This window comes from Coccomyxa subellipsoidea (genome assembly GCF_000258705.1).
Source record: "Coccomyxa subellipsoidea C-169, whole genome shotgun sequence".
Lineage (NCBI taxonomy): Eukaryota > Viridiplantae > Chlorophyta > Trebouxiophyceae > Coccomyxaceae > Coccomyxa > Coccomyxa subellipsoidea.
In genome coordinates this window covers 1,841,494-1,868,342 of record NW_005178041.1, presented here as the reverse complement: position 1 = coordinate 1,868,342, position 26,849 = coordinate 1,841,494, and the positions used below count along the sequence as shown (strand labels likewise).

Below are 26,849 nucleotides of genomic sequence, written 5' to 3'. Positions count from 1 at the left end.
AGCCCGGATAGTAAACTGTTAATGCAGCAGTGCATATATTCCCTCAGAGGTTAAAGTTTGACATTGCACGCCACTTCTACGTCGGTTTCCTAAGTGGTAATCCTAGGCTCACCGGCAAAGTGCCTTTTCTCGGACAGACAGAACAACGCCTAGCTGAAAAAGCTCACAATGGGTCGCCTGAACTCGAGCCCTGCGGCTGCTTTGGGGCCTTCCAGCAGAAGTTCGACCCAGGATGAAGACATAGAGGCGCCAGCCGTGCCTGGCTCGAAGGGCTTGCTCAGTGACAAATACACGCTCGGGGAAGAGCTTGGTAGAGGAGCCTTTGGCCAGGTTTGCCCCTTCGATGCAGCATATCACGAACCGCTGCAACACCGGTCCACATGCCCTGGATGCCCAGGTTGGTGGTTTGCAAGAAAGGCAAAGGATGGCCAAGCACGGCAGTGCAATACTGGCTGCCCCTGGGGTGCAATTCTTTTCAGTGATAATGTCACAACAGGCCAGCAGGCAGCGCTGATGGGCATGCGTGGCGGGGCGCCAGGTGTTCAAGGGCACGGATGTGCGCACGGGGGAGCACGTGGCCATCAAGCAGATGTCCCTGGCGGGCATCAGCCAGGACAACCTGCAGGGCATCATGGGCGAGATCGACCTGCTGAAGAACCTGAACCACCGCAACATCGTCAAGTACGTGGGGTCCTTCAAGACGCGCACGCACCTGTACATCATCCTGGAGTACATGGAGAAGGGATCGCTGTCGGACGTGATCCGCCCCTCCAAGTTTGGCGCCTTCCCAGAGCCGCTGGTCGCCGTGTACATCGGCCACGTGCTGCAGGGGCTGGCCTACCTGCACCAGCAGGGCGTCGTGCACCGCGACATCAAGGGCGCCAACATCCTCACCGGCAACGAGGCACGCCCCCTCCCCCGCGCACATGCATGAGTACTGCTATGCTCTTGCGCATCGAGCCAGGTCTCTCTGTGCCATTTCAACCCTTTGCTTGCACGTCATTTCCCAAATCCCAACTTCAATGGGACTGCATCTGCACTTTGCTGCACATGATGGAGGCAGGGTCATCTCTTTGCACCAAGCATCTCATCTGCCCCACGCTCTTCTCTGCATGGATGTGTTCCCAGCCCATATCAGTCTGCTCTGTGAGCCAGGGAGGAAGGCAGTCTGCTGTCTGGAAGAAGCCTCCAATGCTGGAGTGGCTAAGAGAGGGAGGTGTCATTGCAGGGGGTGGTGAAGCTGGCGGACTTTGGGGTGGCAGCCAAGCTGACGGAGCTGGAGGACGGTGGGGACAGCCTGCGCGTGTCGGTGGTGGGCACCCCCTACTGGATGGCGCCTGAGGTGATCGAGATGACCTGCGTCACCGCCGCCGCCGACATCTGGAGCGTCGGCTGCCTCGCCATCGAGCTCCTCACGGGGCAGCCCCCTTACTTTGACCTGCAGCCCATGTCCGCCCTCTTCCGCATCGTCCAGGTGCTGCCTGCTCCTCCTCCCACAAGCTTTTTCGCCAAGCATGCTCTCACACCAGCCTTCCAGGCATTTCATGGGCACAGCCACTGTAGAGCCCACCTAGGCGGTTGTTGGTAAAGCAAGTGCGGCTGTGCGTAGCCATTTCTGCAGGGTTGAAGCAACATTGACGCATCAGCGCTAGGACAGAGAGGTGGGCTGCGCAGATCGAAGATAAGTGTACAAGATAGTCAACTATGACAGGACATGTCATTGAATACATGTGAAAAAGCCTTGCTAGGCATGTCCAAATGTATACGGGGGATGCGTCAGGATGAGCACCCGAGCCTGCCGGACAGCATCAGCCTGGACCTGGCGGACTTCCTGCTGGCCTGCTTCCAAAAGGACCCGCAGCGCCGCCCCGACGCGCGCGCACTGCTGGGCCACGCCTGGCTGGGCTCCCAGCGAGCCACGCTGCGCGCCTCCTGGTCCCGCACCGCCGCCGCTCGCGCTCGGCCCCGCACCGACGCCCACGCCTCCGTCTCCTCCGTCGTCGAGCGCATCCTCCGGGTACCGCGCCCCTCACTGACTCAGTCAACTGTTGTGGAGCAATTGCGAGGTTCAATCAGCTTTGCCAATGGCAGCTTCACAGCACTATGTCTTAAGCACCCCCACCCGCTATCGTGCGCAATAGCTAATCTCTGGCTGCTTTGTCCCTTCGCCGGCCCATTTCGACTACTGACTCAACTCCACATACAGCCTTTTGGGCTGTGGCTTGTTGGAACTGTTGGCCTGTGGCTTGTTGGCAACGCAGCAGCTGTGTTTTGAAACACGCCATGGCTGCTTGTGGAATTGAGCAAAGCCGGCTGTGCTGCAGGCGGACAGCGAGGAGGCGGCAGCGAACGGGCTGGCGTCGGACTCGGACAGCCAGCAGAGCGAGCAGGCGCCGGCAGCGGCGGGGCGAAAGGATTCTGCAAAGAGCATGGAGAGCCGGCTGGCCAAGCCGATCGCGGAGCAGGACCTGCAGCGCGCCAGCACCAAGAGCAGCAGCACCATCTCCCTGGACCGCCTGCCACAGCGGCCCTCTCTGCTGGGCAGTGTCTTGCAGCAGGTGCTGTGCCCATATGCACCATGGATATCAACATTTTTCTTAATCCACTTTTCTAACGCTGGGTCCTGTTGTGTTGTATCAAGCCTTGTCTTCATATTCCTATCTTTCATGTCAGGTGAAAGCTTTCGGGTCCATATGGATCCCAGGGGGCAGAGGGATCGAACAAGCATGCAATACAGGGTCTGATGGCGCTGGCTTGTTGGGTTGCAGTCATCGTCAGCGGCGGAGTTGGACGGCGGCCTAGTGACGCCGGCGCAGCAGCGCGAGCCGCAGCGGCCGGGCGCTCACAGGTCGCGGCCGCCGCCCCTGGACACCACCCAGCAGGGGCTGGCAGCCGCGCCCACACACCTGCCCGCTGGCAGCGGCCCTCTGGGCAGCCTGCTTGCCCAGCTGGGCAGCTCCTCGCTGCAGCACCCTGCCGCAGCCGGCCAGGTGCGCCATCCTGCACATTTGCCAATTCCAGGACATTTACTCGTCCCAGCTCTGAAGGCTCATACTTGTCAACGTGAAGGCAATTGCTTGGGAGCACGAGGAGGGGGCCCTGACATCGAGGGTGTGGTGTGGGGCGCCAGGATGTGGACCTGCTGGGGTGGTTGCGAGAAAGGGATCAGCAGAGCGGCGGTGCTGCAGTAGGAAGCCCCAAGCCGGCCGGCGCGGTCGTGCCAGACACTGGCGGCAGCGCCCCCAAACACCAGCAAGCCGCAGAGGTGGCCCCCTCCTCTTCAGGAAGTCAATTTTAAGCATTTTTGCACTTCCAACAAATGCGCATGAAATGCAGTCCAGCCATGCTCTGCATGCTTTCTACGCATGAAGTCAGCACTCACCGTTGATTGGTGTGATTCATGAGGCAATGGTTTGTTGCAGGTGCGGCGGCTGGTGACGGCGCTGCGGCCGGCAGGGAGGGGCGGTGGGGCCGGGGGTGCGGCGAGCGCGCGAGACAGTCCCATGGTGGACGCCTGCCAACAGCTGGCGGCGCTGTTCGCAGAGCAGCCGGACCGGCGCGCCACCTTCCTGGCCCAGGACGGCATCGTCGCCATCATCGAGCTCCTCGAAGAGCGCAGCCACAAGGTGCGGCCCCCTGCTGTCCCCACCTAAGCTTCTGAAACTCTCAGCAAAGCCATGCTCCACAAGTCAGCATGCCATACTTCTGTTGTTGAGAAACTTGCAAGGTCATTATATGGTACTTATAAACCACACCCCATGCTTGCAATTGAAGTTGTGTTGGGAGGTCACAGCAATGTAAGCGCATGGAGAGCAAGTGCGTGGGAGCTGACAGTTTCATTTTTGTACAGGTTGCGCTGGCGGCACTGGAGCTTGCAAACGCTGTGGTGGCGAACGATGCAGCAGCCCTGGAGGCGGCGTGCCTGCTGGGCCTGGTGCCGGCGGTGACGCGGTACTCCTTTTCAGCGTGGCCCACCCCGCTGCGCATACAGGCCGCCGTGTTCGTACACTCACTGTGCCACACCAGCCTCGCCACCGCGCGCATGTTTGTCGCCTGCCAGGTGCTTCTCAACTTCTGCAGCCTTTTCCAGCGTGAATCTATGCTGGTGAACTCTTGAACAGCCAGGACAGGGCATGCCACTGCAATATTCGTTGGCACACATGCACCTAAATTGTCCTCACCCGGAGAAAAAGGAGATAGGCAACCTCAAACTTCAATAATGTCAGGAGACGCTTGTTTCTTGCATGATAAGCGGTGAGCAAAGGGGTTGCACAGCAGAAGAGGAGAGGGTCCTCAAAGGGAAAATTGGGCGGTGTGTGCGCAGGGCATCCCGGTGTTGGTGAGCCTGGTGGAGGACAGGTTTGGGGAGTGCGGCTACCTGACGCAGACGGGGATCCGCTGCGTATGGCACGTGCTGGAGCTGCATGGAGCGTCCGCCCTCAACCACCTCTGCCGCCTGCTGGCCGCCGACGGCTTCCCCGCCCGCCTCCTGCGCGCCCTCAACTCCATCGCCTCCGACCTCCTCGCCTCCCCCACCGCCCACCAGGTACGCCCACCACTTGTACTATTTCTTGATCACCACCAGGTTGGCGAAGGCCAAGATGAAGTGCTAAGATGCCAGTGAGCACAGCAACAAAGAGTGCTGTAAATATTTGACTGTCAACCACCCTCCCTTCTCAACACGCACATGCACTGCACTCTACACCGTACAGTGGCGCTCGACCTGCACTTTGCAAAACAAGTGAAGAGCGCATGTTGAATAGAAATGGTATCTATTCATGCCAACCTGCACAGTCCTCCTGGCAGTGTTGTCTCTCCGCCCAATACTGCAAGTGCCAGTGCCAAGGTTGTCCCACACGTTATAGCCTGCCCGGATAAACAGGCAGGCTATAACAAATGTTGAATTCTGCCGAAACAAAGGCTGGGGAGGTCAGAACTGGTTTCTCCATGTACTGTCTCGGGAGGGAGCGTGCTGTGGTGATACGTCGATGGGTGAAACAACGAGATGCTGATCTACTTGGCTGTGCGCAGGCGCAGGAGAGCCCGGCAGAGTCGCGGTACGCGGCGAGCGAGGCGTCGACGAGCTCGGTGGCGGAGGACACCACGTCGCTGGACGAGGAGGTGCACAGCCGCGCGGCCTCCAACTCGCAGGCATCCTCCTCGCGCGGCGCCCCGGGCTCCTCCCGCCTCTCCGCCATCGGCCTCAACTCCTACTTCAAGCCGGGCCGGCCGGGCGGTGGCGGCGGCGGCGACGTGTTCAGCCCCGCCGCGCAGCAGCACCAGCAGCAACAGCAGCAGCGGGGGGTCCGGCAGGGGGGCCAGAAGGGTCCCCCCTCCCACCGCCGCGGCGGCAGCTGGGCCGCCAATGCCCTTGATGTTGCACCGGACCTCATCGACACGGTACGCCGCTCCATCATGCTCGCTCACACCTGCATAAGGAACACTCAGATCAGGTTCTAAGTCTCCAAGCAAGAGCGAGCATCTGGGCCGCACAAGTCACTTATTCAGCTTTGTTATGAGTGTGTGCGCTTGGTGCAAATTATATTCACAGAGTGGGGAATGGTGGGCAGGCGGGCAATCTGCTGCTGGTGCTGGCGCACGGGGACAGTGTGGTGAAGGGCGTGCTGGGACGGCGCGACACGCTGCTGGCCATGTTTGAGGTCATGCGCAAGGTCAACGCGGCCACGCTGCTCAAGTGCCTCAAATGCCTCAAGCTGCTCACCTTCGACCCCGCCCTGCTCCAGCCCCTCCAGGTCAGTCTCCCTCCAGCTGATTACACTTTCTCCTCCACACAACTGTCTTGGCAGTATAACTAGAAGCTTCTTCCTCAAGTTCACACAGTGGAGATTTCTGCTTGTTTTGCGTGACATTGCAAACTCAGAGAGGCAGTCAGAGAAGCACATGCTGGTGCAGGACGCGGGCAGCATTCCGGTGCTGCTGCCGTACTTGGGGCGGCGGCACTCGGCGGCGGTGCAGCTGGAGGCGCTGCACGCGCTCTACAACCTGTGCAAGATCAGCCGCACGCGCCAGGAGGCCGCTGCCGTCGCCGGCATCGTCCCCTACCTCGCCGCACTTGCCGAACCAGCCCAGGTGCAATCACACCCCAACACCCCCCATGCCGCTGCCTGCAGTGCATGATTCATCAACCTACAAGAAGCGCCAGGTGGCAGTGACTGACACAAGGTATCCATAGCGACCTTTGCAAGATAGCCTGGCCCTTGGCGTGTCTGTGTGTACCATGATGGACCCTTGCACCAAAAGTTGAAGGTGTAGAACAAGTCATTGAGGTTGGTGGAAGAATGTCAGAAGTGCATGGGATGAGGGTGTGCTGGTGGGTGGCAGGCGGGAGCGGCGGTCGGGGATGGCGCGGGCGCGCAGCTGCGGCCGCTGGCAGTAAGCTTGCTGTGCGGCATGGCCCACAGCACGCAGCGCACGCGCGCCGAGCTCTGGGCCCAGAACGGCCTCGACCTCCTGCTCAACCTGCTCAAAGAACAGGTGTGGATCTTCAGTCCACTCACTTTTCACACGATGTGTCCCCAGCTCAAATTGGCTCTAACCCACCAAAACTGCTCTCCAGCCTGCTGCGATGCAAAACTTCTTATTTGGTCATCAAGGATGCATCCAGCGTGACTGACGCTTAGCCGGGCGAGAATGGGGCGCGCGCGCTGATGGATGAAACACATGGCTCTTTCCGGCCCAGTAGTGGAGGCAGCAGTTCAGATAGTCTTTGCGCATGCGCCGTGCTGAGGGTCTGAATGATGGGGGTGTGTGATGCGCGCAGACGTGGCAGGGCCCGGCGCTGGATGCGCTGGCGGCTTGGCTGGCCGAGGATGGGCCGCGTGTGGAGCCGCGGCTGGCGTCGAAGGAGGCGTGCCAGCGCTTTGTGGCGCTGTTTGCTGCGTACGCGCCGACAGGCGACAGCGAGGCGCTCTCCCGCCTGCTCGACGCATTCCTGCGCATCCTCCGCCGATCCCCCCGCATCACCGTGCGCCCCTGTGAAACTGCATGTCCTGCCGCATCCATTCAGCCTCTCCTGAGCCTCAACAAGGCCACGGCTATCTTGCTGCCAGTGCATCTGCTCTTCCATTCCATGCCTGAGCTTGTCCTCAGCTTCTGACATTGAGCGCGCGCTCAGACCGGCCTGCAGTGCGAATGGTTTGATGAAAGCCTTCAGGCTTGCTTGTGATCAATCAGTAACCTGTCCATGCACTGAACATGTCAGACTGACCCTCTTTACAGCAGTCAAACCTCAAAGGAAATAAAAGCAAGAGAGATTGTGAGATGTATGAGATCAAGTCATATTGGCTGAACAGGTGTGTTCTTATACTGGCGCAGGTGGAGGTTGGGCAGGGGGGACTGGCGCCGCTGGTGGTGGCGATGCTGGGCCGCGCGGGGGCGCTGACTCAGCTGCAGCTGCTGCAGGTCCTGCGCACGCTCTACGAGTTCCACCCGCGGCCCAAGCAGTTTGTGGTGCAGCACGGCCTGGCCGAGAGCCTGCGCGGCCTCACCCAGGGCGGCCGCGGCGCCAGCCAGTCCGTGCTCGTGCGCAAGCAGGCCCTCTCCATCCTCCAGGCCCTCCAGGTCCACACCGCCGTCTGACAGGTGTACTTAGTGCGCAACAGTTGTGTATGCCTCGTGGACCTGAGGCCTCAGATGGGGCAATCTATTATGTCACATGCAAGGCAGGGATGCTTCAAAAACAGTGCTGGCTTGGTCTATAGTTCACTGTTGAGTCCAGGGTCTATTTCTAACCACCTTTATCAAACAAATTTGCTAGATATAGATGTCTCAGTCGCCCAACTATGGCGCAGCCGGCCAGCGGCTCTCCTCCCCTGCTGTCAAGGGCGGAGGTGCTCGCGATTAGGGACAAATGCTTGCTCATGCGTGTTTGGTGCACTGTCAATAGGCAAGGACGGGGATGCTTGCAAAGAGCTAGAGATAATTGCTGTGGTGTGGCCGGTATATAGTCGATAGTCCTGGAAGATAGGAGGCACAGGATTGACCTGAGGAAGGCATAGCACTCCGATTGGGTTGTGCTGCACAAACGATCTTGGGCCCTGTTGATTTCACTTTGACACAGGGCAGCATGCCCCCAAGTGAGGGTGAATTGAGTACTGAGTGCAGAAGCATGCTGTACAGAATGTTGTGGACCTTCTACCTAAGAATTCAAACGTGCACGCAGAGTGCATGGTTGCTGTTGACGGGATGTGATAGGGAAAGGAAAGGAGAATGTGCCTAGGCAGGCACATATGTGCTTTATTTGAGTGCATGCTGCCGGTGACAAACGACAACGTGTGAATCACTTGACAGAGGCTGAACCTGCTCAGTTTTGGAAAGATATTGTAACAGAAGTGCCGCATGCAACTGCAAAGTTGCAGTCTCGGTGTTTTAGCTCAGACAGTACTCCTGATATGCCAGCGGCGCTTTTGGGATACTGCTCAAGCCTGCATCAAATATTGTCAAGAACCGATAAGCAGTCAATGCTTACGTAATAGTATACTCCACCCATAGGCAGCCTGCAAGGGTTGTCTCAAACCGCAATCCTTGACATTCGTGGCACTGGAATCTTTCATTGTCAATCACACTACGTCTCCAACCATATACATGTAGCTACTCTATAGATGCAGTGACAGCCAGTCCAGAGTTCCTGGCGCCGCCCAATCTTGGACATTATTTGATCTGGCAAACTTACCAAGGCTCAGCAGGTACTTTTGTCAAGCGACTCAGAGATTCAGCAAGACCTTTCTTTCCGCGGAAGAACACCGACACAGAACACCAGGGGCCTGTCAAGCTGATGCTGCCTGAGCTTCACGCCCGCCAGATGCAGCAATCGCTTTGATGCAGCATATGCGTCCTCCTGCCTGCAAGACAGCATGTGTGCACACTGTGAAAATGCACTTGGGCCCTTGATATCTCTTGTCAACTTTTACGCTCGAGGACTGCTGATTGCTGCCGACACGTTCTGCTCTCCTCAGCTAATCTTTTCGTCCGATGCTGACACAGTACAAGTCAGCTAAGTCAACAGTTTCTGGGGATAGCCCACCTGATGTCACTGCCTGGAGCCTCGTTCGGGCTGCTGTACTTCACAGGCGGCGCTGCCTTGTCCTCATAGAAGACAATCTCCCGAATGCCGGCTTGGATGAGAAGCTTTGAGCACTCGTTGCACGGAAACATGGTGACGTACATTTTCTGCGGACACCTCGCTCAGCTCCATCGTTTGTCTTGTCAATGATCAAGACCAAATTGCACATGTATTTTCTTGCCCTCAAGTGTAAAACTTTCTCAATCAATCAATTGGGCCTTACCGCTCCCTGGAGACTTGCCGTGTTCTTGTTGAGAATGGCATTGAGCTCAGCGTGGCACACATATGGATACTTGGTGTCCAGTGGGCTTCCTGACTGCGCACACTTTGCCCAGGGTAGCTCATTGTCAGAGCAGCCTCTGGGGAACCCATTGTATCCTATTCCCAAGATGATCTGATCGCTGCTCACGATGCAAGCTCCCACCTGCCGCGCCCATCATTTCTCTGTGCAAGGGCATTTTTACACTTGACTGATCACATCTCTGTCATAAGGAGCATGCTTACCTGCTTGTTTGGATCCTTGGATCTTTGAGCACTGAGGAAGGCGACACACATAAAGTAGTCGTCCCAGGAGAGGTACCTGGCAGTGCCAGCAGTGTCAGCGTCAGGTGACAAGCACAGTAGAGTCAATTGACATACAAGGGTACGCTCTTGATCTCACCCGTCTCGTGGCCTGGGATCATATGGATCGGCCTTTTTTGGGTTGTCTATTACAACTTCCTCCAAAACCTCAAGCTTCTCATCAGGCGCCTTCGAGTTGCCGCCTGTCACGATATGTCTCACTCTCTTTGGATTTGTTTTCTTCCGTTTGCATGATCTCGCCGCAAGGTATGCTCCAACAGCACCACCAAGCACACCCACAGCTGCTGTGATGGCCCAGTTCCAGATGGACCGCGCTTCTGGGATCAGTCTCGCTTGTTTCGATGATCCACCTTTGAAATTCAATCCATCTGGAGTCACATGCATCTACTGAAGACGGCACTGCTTGTTGCAGCAACTATTATGGAACAAGATGGAGGTTAGACTGCAGGCAACGTTCATGCCTGAACGAACAGATCAGGCCCCCACGATATGCATCGCACGTAAAATGAGCTAAGTAATTGTTCCTCTGGGTCTCGCTACCTATCTAGCTTGTGATCGGAGATGGATGACAATTTTGAGGGACTATGGTCTGGCTTCTTTGCAGTGGGAAGCTGCAACAATCGGGAGCGGGAGGACCGGTCCATGCCTAGTTTGCTGTTTGGCTCAGGCACCAGAACTTTCCAGCAACAATACTGTATCATGACACACCGGTGTAGATTAGCAACATGATGTGTCCATGCAGTTCTCCAAATTCTGATTGATCGATCGTGACTGTCTTTCAGTGACTCCGGAGTTCGAACTTGCAGGGTGTGCATGCGCTTGTCGAGAAATTGCCATTGACCGGACGCTCATGGTCCATTGGCATACTCCTGTAGTGCACTGCATGGTTCATTTGGGAATATATTACAAGGTAAGACAATTTTCACGCTCCTCACATACAGGGTCATATTTATCCCACAACCTTCCCAGTGCCAGTCGCGCAACTTCAGGCAGTAATGCGGGCCTTCTGCAGGCTCTCCAGCAGGTGCAGCTTCTCCAGCGTCTGTGCTGACAGGTGGTTCAGCTGGTGGCAGTAGTTCTCGATCTGTCAATCAGGAACAGAATGTCAGGAGCTGCTCGGCAACCAATGCAGCAGCGCTAACTCACGGCAGGACTGCTTCAAACACGGTGTTCTCCTTGATTCACTATGTCAGAACAAGAACAAGTTGTGTACCTGGTTATTGATGAGGAAGCCGTCCAGCGGGGAGGGCTCTGGGAGGGGCTTGAAGAGGGCCGGGTCCTCTTCCGGCAGGGGCTCTTCGCCCGCGAGCCGCCGCACTGCGTTCTCCTGCCGCCGCTTCTGCAGCCACTGCTGGATCTGCTGCTGCTGCCTCGCCACATTCCTGTGGTAGAATGACACCTGCGCACAGACCACATATCTTACATTGGCTAACGCTGAAAAAAATAGGCTCGCCTCGATGTCCGATGCAGGCCTGCAAATATCGCCGCTTTGTGGATAATTTTTCCTGGGTCATCAAGCATGGAATCCTGCACACCTTCTGCTGCTCTGCCACAATATCATCCAGGCAGTCGTTGAGGAACTCCAGGTTCTTCTCCAGTAGGGGCCGGACGCCCAAGTGCAGGCGCTCAAAGTCCTTGGTGTCGGCCACGGTGTCCGGCTCGATGGATGCCATGAGGGCGGTTGCCAGGGGAGAATTGCGGACGTGGATGGGGATCTCCTCAAACACATCTTTCCAGGCCACTGCTGCCTCGCGCAACTTCTCTGTCGTCAAATTTCCCTCCTTGTACACCTGCAGGCAGTGCGGCACAGCAAACTCTTCAGGAACAAGTTAAGAGTGCTCGTAATGATCAGAGAAAGCTCAGCCTCTCATGGCCCTATTCATCGAGGGCAGGAGCTGTCACCTTCAAGAAGGAATCCCGCAGCTTGATGGCTCTGAGAGCGAGGCTCCCCGTCGCAGACTTCTGAGGGTCGTACACAAGACAGATGCACCGCTTGATGGACTCGGCATAATTGACAAACGTCTCTATCAACTCTACCGTCTGGAACGAACCCAGCACTGTTGACTGGTACCTGCAAAAACAGGCAAAACCCCATCGTTGCTTGAAGCAGGTCAGGATACGCACTGCTTTAAGCCTTAATTGAACCTTACAATGACTCAAAACTTGAACAGATCCATGCAAAGCCATGCATGCAGCGCACCAGCCCACAGTGTTGTTATCCACGTTGACTTCTCGCAAGCATCGCATCATGTCTAGCTGGTAGCTGGCTCCATCCCCCTCAACTGCATCGTCCTCATCGTTCCGGCTCTGCATCAGAGCCAGAAACAGTCTTATGGAAAAGGCACTAACAATCTATAGCTGTAGGATCGTGGCAGTGCGAGACAAATTACGCACCGGGAAGGGAAAGCAGTCTGTGACTTCCAAGGTCTGTCCAACGTCCAAGCCAAGCAGCTGTCCTGTCACAAGGGTTGGCATGCCCTCCTTGCAGTGCTTCACAATCTTCAGGATGACATGGCCATCGAGCTGAACGATTCTCAATGGGGTGTCTTCCGCTTTCTTTTCTCCAGCCATCGCTGCGAAACTGATTGGAGCTGCCATATTGGCAAGTTTCTGATATAATCAACCACTGATCACACTGTGAAACTGCAACAGTATCTCAGAATGCTCTATCCAGGGCACACTGCAGCACGCCTGTAGTGCTACTCTTATCAAAAGACATTAATGAGAACAAGGAATGGGGGGGAGGAATGCTCAGATCTTGGGCACCGTTCTCCTTGTCGCCTGGCCGCCGTAGGCAGTACTGGTCTCCGTCGGCGTTCGAACGAGAGATACGGGTGCAGGTCCACTTTCGCAAACAGAAGGGTCTTGCAATCCTGCCTAGGTGCATGGCTGGGGACCTGGGGCCTTGAGAAAGTACTATGGATGGGCTACATTGTTCGGCCAGCAGAAGCTCTGAGGGGTGAATGGCTGGTGGAAGTCACATGGCTTTGGACATCCGCATAGCGGGGAGATACAGGCTTGGGCGAAAGATAGGCAGTGGTAGCTTTGGAGACATATATCTTGGTGCGGCTCCTGCACCTCGTGAGCTCTGTTGCAACCGAAGGATGGTCTCAAGGGCACACGAGGGAGCTACAGCAAGATGATGGATTGTCTGTCTTTCTCGAGTGATTAATGGCTGTTCCCCTTTGCAGGCACTCACATTCAAACAGGAGAGGAAGTCGGCATCAAGTTGGTATGATGAGGCTCCTTTTGGATTTGTAAAGGCCTGTTGGAGAACGCAAATATCATATTCTGAATCTAAGGTCTGCTTCCTGTGTGCCCTGCAGGAATCAGTGAAGACCAAGCACCCGCAATTGCTCTACGAATCAAAGCTCTACAAGATCCTACAAGGAGGAAGTGCGTTCTCCTTTAGAAAATGAGTTCTTGTCCTGGGTTAGAGTCAGCTCACCTTTACTGAAAGTGCTGAGTAGCTGCTTTGCTGCAGCTGGCATCCCAAATGTGCGGTGGTACGGTGTGGAAGGCGACTACAATGTCATGGTGCTGGACCTTCTCGGGCCGAGCCTGGAGGACCTGTTCAACTTTTGCAATCGGAAGTTTAGCCTGAAGACAGTCCTCATGCTCGCAGACCAGTTGGTAGGGCTCGCGGCAAGAATGCGATCGTCAGCTTCCGTAACATGTGATAGCAAGACTGTGTGAACCTTTTTGACGGTGCTTCGATTGCTTGCAGATATCCCGTATCGAGTACGTGCACACGAAGAGCTTCATCCACCGGGATATCAAGCCTGACAACTTCCTGATGGGCTTGGGCAAGCGGGCGAACCAGGTCAACATCATCGACTTCGGGCTGGCAAAGAAATACCGCGACCCCAAGACCCACATCCACATTCCATACAGGGAGAACAAGAACTTGACCGGCACGGCCCGATACGCATCCATCAACACGCACCTGGGCATCGAGCAGTCGCGGAGGGACGACATCGAGTCTCTTGGATACGTGCTGATGTACTTCCTGCGTGGATCTGTGCCTTGGCAGGTGAGACCTGCTGTCATCATGTCAAGTGGCATGCTGAGTGATATCATTGACTGTGGGCTTGGAAAGGTTGTCCTCTTTCTGTAAGCATTGTGCACAAGTCACCCAACATCAGACTGGCATGGATGTTTCTGCATGCCATCGCGTGCGACCTGAGGATGAGAGACAGCGGCTGACCCATTGTCCGCCTGTGTGCAGGGGCTGAAGGCGCTCACAAAGAAGCAAAAGTACGAGAAGATCAGCGAGAAGAAGATGGCCACGCCCATTGAGGTGCTATGCAAGGGCTTCCCCATGGAGTTCACGACCTACTTCCAGTACTGCCGCAGCTTGCGGTTTGATGACAAGCCAGACTACTCCTACCTGCGCAAGCTCTTCAGGGACCTCTTTGCGCGAGATGGTGCGCTGTCCCCAGCCCTCATAACGGGGGCTGCTCCTGCAGCACCTCTGGAGTTGTCACACGTCTGTCTCTCAAGCACTTTAATGCATCTAAGGTGCTCAAGGCTGCACAGGGGATCTGATAGATGCCAGAATTGTTATATGAGCTCAATGCTCGGCTGGCTGATCAGCCACTGTGGTGGTGGTTGGCAGGCACCCGTGAGGTGATCGACGTCTTCTGCAAGGTAATTGATTGGCTGATCCGCCATTGGGGTTTGCTGGCAGGCTACCAGTGGGACTACGTGTTTGACTGGACCATCCTGAAGTACCAGCAGTCGCAGCCGCGGCAGCTGCCGGTGCTGGACGCGGCGGCGCGGGAGGCGCGGCGAACGCAGCAGGACGAGGAGCGCGACCGCGAGAGGGAGCGCCACCAGTCCACCTTCAACAGATCTGCCACTGCCGAGGGCTCTCGCCGCAGGTGACCCACCCGGCCATCCCACACCCCTGTGGGATGCCAAGAATGCAATCTCTTAGTCTGCGTTTTCTGTTCGTCTGCGCAAGAGGATGTCACAGCTGTGGGCTTTGTTTGTCCGGGATTTGCTGGTGCATGATTCATTCCATGTGTGGTATGAATGGACCGAGTAGTGACATGCTGCGAACTGTGGGAATCGCAGATACTAGCCACTCTCACACATGCGAGCTGCTCCATGTGGTTTGAAACACCACAGTGAGCATGGCAAGCAGTCGGCGAGCATATGGGAAGCAGAGGTGTGGATATGCCACACCTCAGGCCCTTGGGTCAGGGTCATTTAGATGGATTCTCACATGAGCCTGTCAAGATGAGCGTTTGCTGTTGACCTGGTCAACCGCAGATGAAGCTCGTCAGAGATGGGCATTGCGAACTCCCTGGACACCTCTATGGAGGATACACAGCGGGAGCGTGAGACATTTCTGGCGCCTGGGGCTCATTGAATGCAGCCTCGACAATGTCTGGGGCAAACAGCAATGCAGTGATATTATCCCTAGTCACATGCTAATGTAGATTTTGCGTTGAGCATTGTGCAGCCTCTCTATGCCTGCAAGACTTGGCTCAGAGGCTGTTGTGCGCCTTGTGGCCATTCCCCCATCAGTCTTGCTGGAACTGTATGAAGCGCTGGTCAAAAGGCAGCAAAGGGAGGTGGGGGCAAGCGGCTGCCTTCCTGCCGTCCTGAAACTAGGCCTTGTCAGTAGAGATGCAAGGTGTCCCCGTTGGCAACTCTGTTTTGAGAGCACTCGTACACCTACCCTGCTCTAGATTGCAGCTGAGGCTTGAAACTCAAGAGCTCTCAAGTTGAGTTACATGCTGGCTAATCACAGTACCTTAACTAGCTAGTGGTGTAGCTGATTCTTTTGCACAGAAGGGGTGTGACTTATCATGTGATTACTGCTGCATGGGCTCAGCAGTAGCTTCATCAATTTGCGCAAGGTGCATGTAGACTCTTTACAGAGTCATCCTGTTGTAAGGGTGTGCCACATTACCCTGCACCAAATATGGACCTTTGCATTGTTGCTGTGCACATGAGAACTTCTGGTTTGAAACCAAACTAGCTGATCATTGCAAACACCTGACTTGGCATGCAAGGCCAGCCTCTGTTGCAACACAGGGCTTCAGCAGAGCTCTAGAAGCTCACCTGTATGCATATCCATTGCCTGGCCATGGCAACATATGTGATGCATCACAGATTTTATTATGAGATTTTGCAGAATCAAGTGTGCTGCACCTAGGCCTATGCAATTGGCATATGCCGCATCGCATGTGCAGTGCATCGGTACCCACCGGTTGAAGACGTGGCCCATGTATAGCCATGCGCCAGCTCTGGTGCATTCGGACACAGGCGCGCCGCGGCCCCCAGCATGCTGCATGCGCATGCCGCATGCGTGCGCGTTATACTGATCAGCTCATGCATAATATGATCAGCTCATGAGGCAGTCATCATATGCCTGCCTCATGCAGGATTGTACTACAGTATGCAGTGCACTGTCACCTGTGCACATCTTACTAATGTTGACATCAATTGAACGGTACCCTGTGAAAAGCATGGACAGCCCTTCCTCTCAGTCATCGAATTTGGGTTTGGTGGGGACCACCTGATGATGTCATCAGATGATGACAAAGCATTTCAGTCTTTGAGCCTTGCGATTTGCTTTCGATCTCTTGCTTTCCACACAAGAAAAATAGGCTGTCAGATCCCGACCATTATCACAATTTTGAGTTGCCAGTGCCCTCGATAAATAGATCACCGCACTTATCAGCACAGCCACAAGGGACACGGTGCTTTTCCTTCAGTCACCTGTGCTGAAAGGTCGCGTGCTGCATGCTCGTGCAAGCAACCTTACTACGTATCATATTGGTGCTGAGAAGCCAGCCGCTTTTAATCGCTTTTAAAGGTCACAAGTAATTCGTAGTCTGGTCATCTTGCAATACAGTTCTGTTGGACATGCCAGGACCTTCCAGCACTGAAGGAGTATCTGGCAGAGTAATTGTCTGCGATAATGGAACAGGGGTATGCTTCCCTACTATTTGCAAACGCTGCATGGCTAAGAAATCTTTGGCTACTTTCCTGGTCTACTGTACAGAAACTTGAGATGCCCCCAAGTAAACTGTGTCATTTGGATGGGCAGTTCGTGAAGTGCGGCTTTGCGGGCGACATCTCTCCGAGAGCAGTCTTTCCTTGTGTTGTTGGACGACCTATAAATGGTCTTGCAGACACAGGCCAGAAGGTGCCTCACAGTGCCACCGAAACAATTGCCACAGATTTATGCGTTGCCTAAAATTTGCAGGTGCATACCAAACCATTTCATAATGGCAAACTGCATTGGCAGCTTGCTAAGACACTCATGCTTGCATGCATTTGATGGAACTTGTCTACACCCACAGGTCTTCGTTGGAAATGATTGTACAAATCGACGGCACGAGCTGGACATCAGCTATCCCGTCAGCAACGGGCTTGTGCAGAGCTGGGAGGACATGCAGCATGTATGGGACCACACGTTTGAGGATGTTCTGCGCATGGATTCGCATGCGAGAGCAGAGAGCCGCATCCTGCTCACCGAACCCCCTCTCAACCCCATCTCCAACCGCCACCGCCTGCTGGAGACCATGTTCGAGACCTACAACTTTGCTGGCGCCCAAGTCCAGATACAGGCCGTCCTCACACTGTATGCACAAGGTGAACCACCCCTCTTGCCCCTCCAGGAGGCTCGCAAGCCTCTTCTTAGACGCCTGCATGAGGCCTGTCATGGTGTGTCGCAACACTACTGCGTTCCTAAAGAACTCCTGTGGGGCTGCTCAGGGCTGGTCACAGGAATGGTGGTGGATGTTGGGGACGGGGTGACGCACATAATTCCGGTGATTGAGGGGTGCTCCTTCCCGCACCTGACCAAGCGGCTGAACGTGGCCGGCCGCGACGTGACGGCGCGCCTCGTTGACCTGCTGCAGCGCCGCGGCTACGCGCTCAACCGCTCTGCCGACTTTGACACCGTGCGCGACGTCAAGGAGCAGCTCTGCTTCGTTTCCGCCGACTGCAAACGCGACCTCCAGGTCGGCCTCATATTCCTATGCACATGAATGAGCTTCCCTCCATGCAGATGCACAGTCCGCCGCGCGAACGGGCCACTCGCATGCAGGGCTTGCATGAAGAATCCTTATTGCACGCCTCCAATGCGGCTCTGGTGGGCAAGCATTCACTCCCCCAAGTGTGTGGTTGCTGCATGCCTGTTGCCGCATCGTCTATCAACATATGCATGCACCCTGGGTTTGCATGCCTCCGCCGGGATGCACTCTTGAGGGTGTGGATCTGTCGCGTGTGCAGCTGGCGCGGGAGACGACATGTCAGCAGCGAGCATACACTCTGCCGGACGGGCGCACCATCAGGGTTGGGTCTGAGCGCTTCATGGCGCCGGAGGCCCTCTTCAACCCCTCGCTCCTTGATGTGGAGTCGCCTGGCATTGCTGAGCAGGTGTTCCAGTGCATCCAGGTAAGCCCAACTGCTTGACTGGTCTGCTACCCTCCAACAAACACATTGCATTGCAGACATGCACAGAATGACAACAGGCATCACAATTACAGTAAGAGAAGGAGAAGGAATAATGAGTCTGACATAAACTTCCACCTTGGCTGGTCAGGAGATGGATGTGGACAATCGGGCATCTCTGTATCAGCACATTGTCCTCAGTGGAGGCTCTACTATGTTGCCCGGCTTGACCTCACGCTTGGATAGGGACATCAAGGCACTGTATCTGCAGCGTGTGCTGAAGGTAGAGCTCTCTACTGCTGCACATGCATCCCTCGTTTTGCAAAGAAAATTTACACCTGCTGAAGATTGTGGTAGCAGAGGCAACTGAGCAAACCAGGGTATGCTGAGTGGTGTGGGGCCGTGCTGCAGGGGGACAAGGAAGGCCTGCGGAATTTCAAGCTGAAGATTGACAACCCGCCCTTGCGGGAGCACATAGTGTTTTCTGGCGGTTCTGTGTTGGCCGACATCATGCAGTCCCAGGACAGCTTCTGGGTGAGCAGGCAAGAGTGGCAGGAAGATCCCCATCGGGCAATGAAGAAGTGTGTGCGATTGTGAGGAGCTCTACTGTATGCTACCGCCTGTTGCAATTGCAATCAAAATTGCGTTTACCAGTGATCAATATTATGTTGGTGTGTCAGGATGATCCTGTGCAGAAATCACATTGCTCTGTACTTGCATTGTTCCAGAGAATTGCGAGATTGCGTGATGCAATCAAAGAATACCTAGGAAATACCAGTTTTACTTATCAACACCGTCTTGTTACATGCTATTCCACTGCCAAAACAGGCACGATGCAACGATATTATCACTGTAGAATGCTGGACTCGGTAAATGTACAGTGCCCATCATGTCCATCATGTGTTCCAACAATCACCTTTCCATGAATTAGTTCGAACGTGTACAGCATCATGCGGTATGCAGACCTGCAATAAGCTACTCGGGGCCTCAGAAATGGAGGTACTTCCAGCACACTTGAGAGCTATGCTATATACACAACCTACCAATCTCCTACAGGCTTCAAAATCCTGTGCAATCCCCACAGGCCAGTTTGGACGAATCTCTATTGTTTGTCTACCTCTACATGTCAGCTGCTCAGCTGCTAGTCAGGACACCAACGCCTGCACTGCGCTCTCAAGTTTTGAGGAATGCTCTTCATGCCACGAGAAAAAGTGCACCAATTGATTGCCCCTCAGAAGGGCTTGAAGTCCTCAGGGCGGCGCAGCACGGGCAGGGCATGATGCAGCTGCTGCAGGGAGGCCACCTTCTTGGCAGGCGGCAGCTGGGCAGCAAAGTCTCCCGTGTAGCTGCGCTTTAGGGGATTTGCAGATTCAGGCAGGCGCTGGCTGCCGCCGTCCGCGCAGCCTATCGGCGCGATGGGAACAAAGTCCGGGACCATGCGCTGCATGGACACGCGCGGCCCATTGAGCAGGGACGGCTGCCCGTTCTGCGCGATCCGCTGCTGCCCGTCATGCACGGGCACCATGCGGCCCGCCTGCGGCATGTACTGCCGCTGCCGCTGCATCTGCTGCATGTGCTGGTAGCCGCCCGGCATGTGCTGGCCGCTGGGCGGCTGGGAGTACCCCTGCTGGGCAGCGCTTGAGTTCTGCGCCTGCGGCTGCACCAGGTAGCCTGAGCTGACCCCTCCGCCCTGCACTTGCTGGGGGATCAGGTATGCGCCAGGCGGGATCGCCTGCATGCCGTTGCTGGCCCACTGCTGGACTATGGAGCGCTGCTGCTGGCCCGGCACCTGTTGCGTTCCATTCACAACTGTGCCCTGTGACACAAGGGTGCGCCCCTGCTGCTGCTGCTGCTGTGGAAGCTGCTGCTGCTGTGGATGCTGCTGCTGCCAGCTCGCCTGCGGCAGGCCGGACGGCTGTCGCAGCGCGGATTGCCGGAGCGCCGACTGCCGCTGCGCCTGGAGGTGGGAAGGCTGCTGCTGGGCCCTCTGGGCCATTTGCCAGGCCAGCTGCTGCTGCTGCTGCTGGGAGGTTGTCTGCTGGGGGGCGGCCAGGGACCCATTGCTGCTGGGAAGCTGGTAGTGCTGGGTGGCCATAGGTGCATTGCCCGCGGGCCTCTGCCTGTGCTTCTGGGGAGTGGGCATGGGGATGGTCCTGCCAGGCTCCTCTGCGCTGACGTGCGGCAGCGTCACCATCCGCGCCAGACGCCTGCTCCAGCAGATTCAAAATGTCAGAGCGACGCCACTGCACGCTCCTTTCAGCTTTGAATACTGGACCACACTACATTGGACCAGAATACACAGCATGTAACAAGCAGCCATGCACGCAACCAAACCTTGACAAAGTGCTGCTTTGATGTTGCACCGAGGGGAGTACCTTTTGGGGAGAGCAGAGCGCGGGCGCCGGGGGTGGGGAAGGAAGGGGCCGTGAGCATTGGTAGTCCGCGTGGGGGCATGGCCAACCCCCTTGGCCTGTGCTGGCTTGGCGGGTGCCATCCTGGCGGTGGGCTGGACTGAACTGGCTGCAAGGGCAGGCGGCATAGCCCCTCCCGGGTCCAACCAGTCCAGGCTCAGGCCAAGGTCGTCCAAGCCACCGCCGAGGAAATTGTTGGGGATCTGCAGCAAGGCCCACATCTGCTGGCTGCTGGGCGCCCCTCCGTTCGCAGTAGGCCCCTGCACTGGCCGCTTGCTGCTGCCGGGCTGCGGAGCTCCCATTCCGGAAGTGCTGCCTGGGCGATTTCTGGCCTCTGGGGAGAAGCGGGGAGCCATGTGCTGGGGTGGCAGCAGCTGCTGCTGGCCCACCAGCGGCGCCAGTCCCTTGGCAGGGCCGGGGTACAGGGGCGGCCTCATCAGCTGGGGGGCCTGGCGCGAGGCCATGCTGCAGGGCAGCGGCTTGCCGGCCTCGGCCGCAGCCTGCTTCTTGCCCGGGCCCAGCTTGCTCTTGGGCATGCTTGCGGCCTTTTTCCGTCGTGCCGGCGCCGGCTTGCCCTGCATGTCAACTGTGCCTCAGTAAACCATGCTGGTCCCCACAACCTCCATCTGCCCTTCTCTCTGCAAGAAAAGCTCCCTGCCGCGAAATCGTCCTAGGTGATTCGCTGTAGGCATACAAATTTGTAGCACGTGCTGGGCAGCGAGGGCGTGCCTGGGATATGCTGCCAGGGCCTGAGGAGGCCGGCACGGAGGCGGTGGTGGAGGATGGGGCCGGGGAGCCGGCCGGGCGCAGGGGAGCTGGCGCCGAGCGACACTTCTCCTCATGTGCTGCGCAGCTTCCCGCCAGCAGCACGTGCGCGCATGTTTTGCACCGCACCAGCATCAGCCCCTTCTCATCCTCCACCCCCTCTGGCAGCCCCATCTCCTCCACTCTCGTCACAGACGTCCGCTCTGTCTCCTTTATTGTGGCCTGCACCGCAATGTTGATGCATCTCAATTTACAGGCAAGTAGTCCATCAGCTCTGGTGTGGGCATGGGTTAGTGATGAACACGGCGTCGGTTGCAATGACTTGCCCACCTGTATCCGCTCAGCAGCTGCATCCATGGCTGCTGCCTCCTCCTGGGCCCTGCTGCATGATGGGCCCTCCCTCATCATGGCCTCCAGGGTGCTCCACTTCTCCTCCTCCGCGGGTGCACTGCATGGTATGGTGTCCCTGGGGGTAAGGAGAGTGATTAGAAAAGCAGGCATGTATGATCATGTGATCTGCAAATGCTGGAGTAGTTGATTGCAGGGCATTGCTGTGTAATATTGATGGCAGCTTCCTTGATCGCAGAGGCAGCCCATTACCAGGATCTTGCTTCACTATCGCATTCTTTGAAGGTCGCTGCCAGGTAGTCCACCAGAATCTCAGGAGTGAAGGACTGTAGCGCCCCCGGGAGTCCTGCCACCTCATCTGCCAGCTCTGCGCGACCCAAAAATGAAGGTCATCAATAGAAGGGATCTGGTGGCAAGAGCGTGGCAGAGGGTGTCTTAGTGAGGGTGCTGCAACCAGTGCCAGGCAGATGGGGACGGCCAAAGCAACACATGAGAATGCAAGAGAATGACTGAAAGCTCATGATTTGCATCCATGCGCCAAGTGATGCGTCATGCCCAAATAGCAACACGCACGAAGGCCCAGAGACGACAACAACTAGTTGAAACAGGAAACATAACAGGGCAAATAAAAGTGTGTCGTGCTGGACAAAATATAATCTTAGGGCGATACTATGATATTTCAAATGGAGACCACTATACTTGCTGGACGAAATGCGCACAACGCAGACACATGGGGCAGCGCAAGTACACCCCACCATTTGTATACGATTGCTTTCGCCAGTGGAGCATGTCGTGCCATTCAAAAAACAAAAAGATCGGATCGAGTATTGCATTCGGTATTGATCATCAATCTGTTTGGCGTATGGAACGTACCTTTGTGCAGGCGGTCTACATTTGATATATCTTGTCTGACATCGACCGCCATTTTATCCTCAAAATCTTTTTAATTGAATTCTGCAAAAGAACCATCTACAGCACAACAGCATCTGCATCATTACACCTCAAGGAAATGGTAGGAGAGCAATGAAGTTGCTCAGCCCCACAGCGAGGTTTAAATCCCTTGCCAAACTCGCCATGCAAGAGAGATGAGCTATTGAACGCTGAGCTGTTCTGACTCACTCCGAACCTCTGAGCAAAAGTGAATAGCTTCCTGTAACATTTGTATGCTGCTTTGGAAGAATCTGAGCTGTCATTCACATTTAAGGCACCTGGCTAAGGACTGATCATTTCGGGCAACACGCCCTGATGGATTTATTCCACCTTTCGCTCTTCATGGTGCTCCTAGCAGCCCTGCTTGCGCTGTACACGAGATTCATAATACATCCGATACTAAATAAATACGCTTGATAATCTGCCGATCGCGATATTTTCCTCAGCGAGAACTGTTCTCGATGGTGTCACCTGTGAAGCCTAATAGCAAGATAACGGAGCGATTAGCCAGGGAGGTGCTACGGAAGCTGCGTCTAGTGAGTCTCTGACCATCTATCCTTTCAGGCCACTGTTCTCAAGACAATTGATGAGCTACGAAAAACAGCCCTGTGCGCCAAACTTTTTTGGGCTCACCATACGTTCTGCTCGGATATAGGCTATCGAAGCTGACAGGAAAGAAGACAGAGAAATCATCTGCGGCGAAGTTTTCACAGATTTGACAGGAACACTCGATGACCTTGCTAAAGGTATCCTGACTTCTGTGGTTACTCAACAATGCAGCTGTGTGCATGGTGAGGTACTGCTGAGTGCAAAACCTCCAGCCATATCAAATGACACCACCCATGCTTGCAGAGGAGCTGGAAATAAGCCTTGAGAGGAGCTGCAGATTCTACGAGATCCTAGCACCTTATTTCCGGAAGGTCATTTTCTGCATGGAAACCAATTGTTCTTGCCCAAAATTGCAGATTGTTTACTGTGGAATACTCTTTTTTCTTGCATGTCTTCTGTCAGCATGTCTTGCGAGATGTGCTCGGCATCATGCTGTCTAACACAGATGCTATTCACAGAAATGGGATGTGGCGGAGGGACTCCTGTACATCTGCAGGAAGCTGCTGTCACAACCCTATGTTGCTCCTGTGTATGCAATGCTTCTTTATCAGTGGCTGCTGGCAAATAAGGATGCTGGAGGTGCAGAGCAGCGGCAGAAGCATGTCAATCTCTTGGTGGCAGGTAACTCTCTACCCATTTGATTTGCGTTCTATCAGTCAGATTTCAGCATGCAGAGATGAAAGAAGTAGTGAGCCTCCTTTGGCACTCCTTGCAGGAGCAGGGCAGCTGTTCTGGAGCGATGTGCACAGCAGCCTGATACACTTCCAGCCCCTCTACACATTCATGGCGAACGATGTTGTCCTGAGCCCCGACAGGAGGCGCCTGGACACCCTGCCGCCGCAATCGCGCGCCAAACTCCTGTCAGTGGTCGCTGCGTTTCTACCCTACTACACACCTTCAGCGGTGCGCTTCCCCCCACCCTTATATAGGAACTGAGGATTGGCCCAGCATCTCCCAAGGAGTCCATGGCTGTCTTTGGCGATCGAATAACACCTCGCAGGCATGGGGTAGGGGTCTTGACTGGTTGGGCGCTGTTGACAGGCATTGGGCCAGGCACTGGCGAGCTTCCCTTCCCCTGGCCACACAGCTGAGGATGGTGGCCATGTGGACTGGGAGGGTGCAGACTTTGTCATCGGTGACGTCTGTGACACCCTCAAGATGATGCGCGCGGAGCACTCCTTGCTCAAGTGAGGACTCCATCTTGATGCACACAAGGACTTCCGCTGTATCTCTGACATGCTTAAATTGTAGATGTAAGGCCTGCAGTAATCTGACATCCTGACCATTGCATTGTTTGGTTTGTGCAGGTATCTAGATGCTCTGGTGGGCCTGAAAGATTCCCCCTTCTTCCAGCGCTGCAAACGGATAACGCGGCTCAGACTGCAAGCTGAGCTGTACGGCCTGACCCAGGTCAGCTGCCCATTGCTGCTTTGTCTGAATCTTTGGCAGTCAGTCTGTAGCAAATTAGAACCCTGTTGTGATCTCTGTGCCTCACGTTCTTGGGGAAGGATGTGTGAAGCACTGCCCCCTTCTGTGACAGGTAGGCGGGCCTCGCTACGTCCCCCGAGCAGTGAACAAGGCGGCCTTCCGTGTCCTGGATGCCCTCTTTCCCATGGGTGCCTTCTCCCGCCGCGCTGTCTCTCTCCTCTTCCGCCTGTGGCTGCATCCAGGTGCCTGCTTCACCTCCACATGAAAGTCTCTGGCACATAGGGCGCAATCCTGTCCATCCTTCTAAAAGCGTGTTGCACTGATTTGGCTCCTCGTCGAGTTGATTAACTGGAGTAATCTGCTTTGCAGGGGAGTGGCCCAGGGCAATTGGTGTCACTGCCCGGACCGCTGGGCGAGTGTTCGTTCGATGGCTGAGATACGTGCTGCCGAGCCGCACTGGCGCACCTGTGCAGCCGCTGTCAGCAGATGCCCTCACCAATGGGCATCAGACCCTGCATGCCAAGGCCTTTTGAGTTATTTAGCTAGTCCTCTATTGTCGTGTGTAAATTTTGTCGGCTTGCTCTGCAGTTCCATGTCATCAGCTGTTCAATTGCTGCAGCCTTGGGACCATCTTAGAGCATAATGTGAAGGGCCATGTTTGTCAAATCAGTTTAGAATGTATTTTATCCCTGCTAGATCCAGAAGCCAATCAGTGATAGCGGTACGTAGCAAGGCAGGATGTCCTAAAATATTGCCAGTGAATAATGCGATACCTTGAAGGCCCTTCCGGGATACTCCAACTTTCGTGGTGCCCAGGACTCGATGCCATCAAGTCCGACTTGACCACTGGCAGTGGTTGTGTTGCCTGCTCAGGGGTCAAGCGCTGTGACACAAGGTTCCATGCCATGTCTTTCACAGTCGTCAGTGTATTGGCAGTACTGGTAGCATACCCTGATGTCAATAAAATCATAATGACCATGTGGTCGTGCCAGTGGTCACTGACAGTGTGGCACTTGTGCCATGCGCATGCCATCATGATGCGACTGCAGTGCACAGTGTTTGTGCCGCGTGGCGATTCCCTTGTAGACTTTCCGAAGGTAAACTATCCGAAATGTGCCGTGTAAAATGTCTCGGATCATCAATGCTGTTGAAGTAAACGTCGCACAAAGCCACTGCACACTGTGCAGCATCTGATGCCAAGGTTGACTCAGCATCCAGTCATCTGCTTTCCCTGAATGCCGAGGAGTTGCAAAATCTGGACGTCGCATCAGAATTTCTTAAGAAATTTTCGATATTGCATTTCAGGTGAGGATTAAAAAATTGTGTATGTCTTGATACCTAAAAGATATATCGGAAGACATTGCAGATACCAGATCATTTTAGATCATGACAGGGAGAAAAGGCACATTCAAATTCGTGTACATCCCGGCAGATGTCTACGAAGCGTTGGAGGAACTTACGCAAGATTACACGGACCAGGATGAAGTGGAGTGTCTTCTCAACCGTATAAAGGTGAACTCTTAACTCTGAAGGATGGTTCACCAAAAGTTCCTGAGTACCTTCCCTAAATGCTATCTTTGAAGTGAAGTTCTGTACGCACTTCTCAAATGTATAACCTCTGAAGCCACATATCTGCAAACACAGGCCCACTTCAAGAGCAGGAAGCCTGGCAAGTCAGCACAACAAGCAGCCCGGCAGCGAGAGCAGCTCCTAGCCAATGTTCCTCCAGAGCAGCGGGACAAAATTGATGAGCGCATGCTCAGCACAGCTGCTGACTTGGGCATGGTGGAAAACATCGCACTGCTCAGCAACTCTCGCGACAATGGCTTTATTGGAGTGAACATGTACTGCGATGATGAGGCGTCCTTCATTGATGCGCAAATGAACCCTCGGGCATCAGAGATAGCGTTCTGCTGCGGCAAGCAGATGCAGGTGAATTACTGTTGGATCCCCTTGACAGATGGAACCCATTGTCATGCATAAATGCAGAGACATGACTGGACAACATGCAGCTACATGCCGATTCTCAGCAAAAATGTGCACTGGGGAGACGCGCAGGTCCAAGGGGATGCCTTTCTGGCACGGGTGTTTGATAACGAGGATGAGTTCAAGCGCCTGGACTTCACGCTGCGGGAAGTCAGCAGCGGTGCCCCATGGGTGAAGGTGGGACATCTACGCCTGCTGTATTTGTGCCTTTTCTGCATGTACGGCACAAGGCAGTGGCTTTAAAAGTATCAGGCATTGTGGCAGCAACCTGCTGCATGGTGGTGAATTAC

At 55.3% G+C, this 26,849-nt stretch overlaps 7 protein-coding genes across 7 annotated transcripts; 4 read left to right on the top strand and 3 right to left on the bottom strand.

Moving 5' to 3' along the window:
- Positions 1-168: 168 nt before the first annotated feature.
- On the top strand, positions 169-7,599 carry COCSUDRAFT_12373 (kinase-like protein; the record flags this gene model as incomplete). Its single annotated transcript, XM_005651088.1, has 5 exons — positions 169-330; positions 539-820; positions 1,781-1,999; positions 3,851-4,048; positions 7,423-7,599. The coding sequence occupies 5 exons, from the start codon at positions 169-171 to the stop codon at positions 7,597-7,599; spliced, it is 1,038 nt and encodes a 345-aa protein (XP_005651145.1).
- A 789-nt stretch (positions 7,600-8,388) lies between these two features.
- Positions 8,389-9,174, bottom strand: COCSUDRAFT_59122 (hypothetical protein; the record flags this gene model as incomplete). The annotated part of the gene is made up of 3 exons (XM_005651087.1): positions 8,389-8,444; positions 8,764-8,861; positions 9,044-9,174. 3 exons carry the CDS (start codon positions 9,172-9,174, stop codon positions 8,389-8,391), a joined length of 285 nt encoding a protein of 94 aa, XP_005651144.1.
- A 1,379-nt stretch (positions 9,175-10,553) lies between these two features.
- COCSUDRAFT_32225 (hypothetical protein) lies at positions 10,554-12,396 on the bottom strand. The gene is made up of 6 exons (XM_005651086.1): positions 12,059-12,396; positions 11,865-11,971; positions 11,567-11,735; positions 11,200-11,454; positions 10,878-11,063; positions 10,554-10,748 (listed from the first exon to the last, which is right to left on the bottom strand). The coding sequence occupies exons 1-6, from the start codon at positions 12,233-12,235 to the stop codon at positions 10,650-10,652; spliced, it is 993 nt and encodes a 330-aa protein (XP_005651143.1). The 5' UTR covers positions 12,236-12,396; the 3' UTR covers positions 10,554-10,649.
- Positions 12,397-12,530: 134 nt separating this feature from the next.
- On the top strand, positions 12,531-14,425 carry COCSUDRAFT_21781 (ser/thr kinase; the record flags this gene model as incomplete). Its single annotated transcript, XM_005651085.1, has 7 exons — positions 12,531-12,727; positions 12,856-12,896; positions 12,991-13,060; positions 13,149-13,297; positions 13,392-13,697; positions 13,893-14,091; positions 14,355-14,425. Coding segments are annotated over exons 1-7 (936 nt in total), but the record flags the coding sequence as incomplete, so codon positions are not given.
- A 2,121-nt stretch (positions 14,426-16,546) lies between these two features.
- Positions 16,547-18,679, top strand: COCSUDRAFT_12008 (putative actin related protein 2; the record flags this gene model as incomplete). The annotated part of the gene is made up of 7 exons (XM_005651084.1): positions 16,547-16,612; positions 16,731-16,829; positions 16,987-17,278; positions 17,402-17,649; positions 17,921-18,085; positions 18,234-18,365; positions 18,494-18,679. The coding sequence occupies 7 exons, from the start codon at positions 16,547-16,549 to the stop codon at positions 18,677-18,679; spliced, it is 1,188 nt and encodes a 395-aa protein (XP_005651141.1).
- Positions 18,680-19,313: 634 nt separating this feature from the next.
- Positions 19,314-22,531, bottom strand: COCSUDRAFT_59118 (hypothetical protein; the record flags this gene model as incomplete). The annotated part of the gene is made up of 6 exons (XM_005651083.1): positions 19,314-20,289; positions 20,458-21,068; positions 21,259-21,480; positions 21,589-21,706; positions 21,859-21,973; positions 22,480-22,531. The coding sequence occupies 6 exons, from the start codon at positions 22,529-22,531 to the stop codon at positions 19,314-19,316; spliced, it is 2,094 nt and encodes a 697-aa protein (XP_005651140.1).
- A 221-nt stretch (positions 22,532-22,752) lies between these two features.
- COCSUDRAFT_64569 (hypothetical protein) lies at positions 22,753-25,549 on the top strand. Its single transcript, XM_005651082.1, has 9 exons — positions 22,753-23,072; positions 23,192-23,282; positions 23,389-23,456; positions 23,604-23,766; positions 23,861-24,048; positions 24,187-24,332; positions 24,453-24,555; positions 24,686-24,815; positions 24,943-25,549. The coding sequence occupies exons 1-9, from the start codon at positions 22,998-23,000 to the stop codon at positions 25,104-25,106; spliced, it is 1,128 nt and encodes a 375-aa protein (XP_005651139.1). The 5' UTR covers positions 22,753-22,997; the 3' UTR covers positions 25,107-25,549.
- The last annotated feature ends 1,300 nt before the right edge of the window (positions 25,550-26,849 follow it).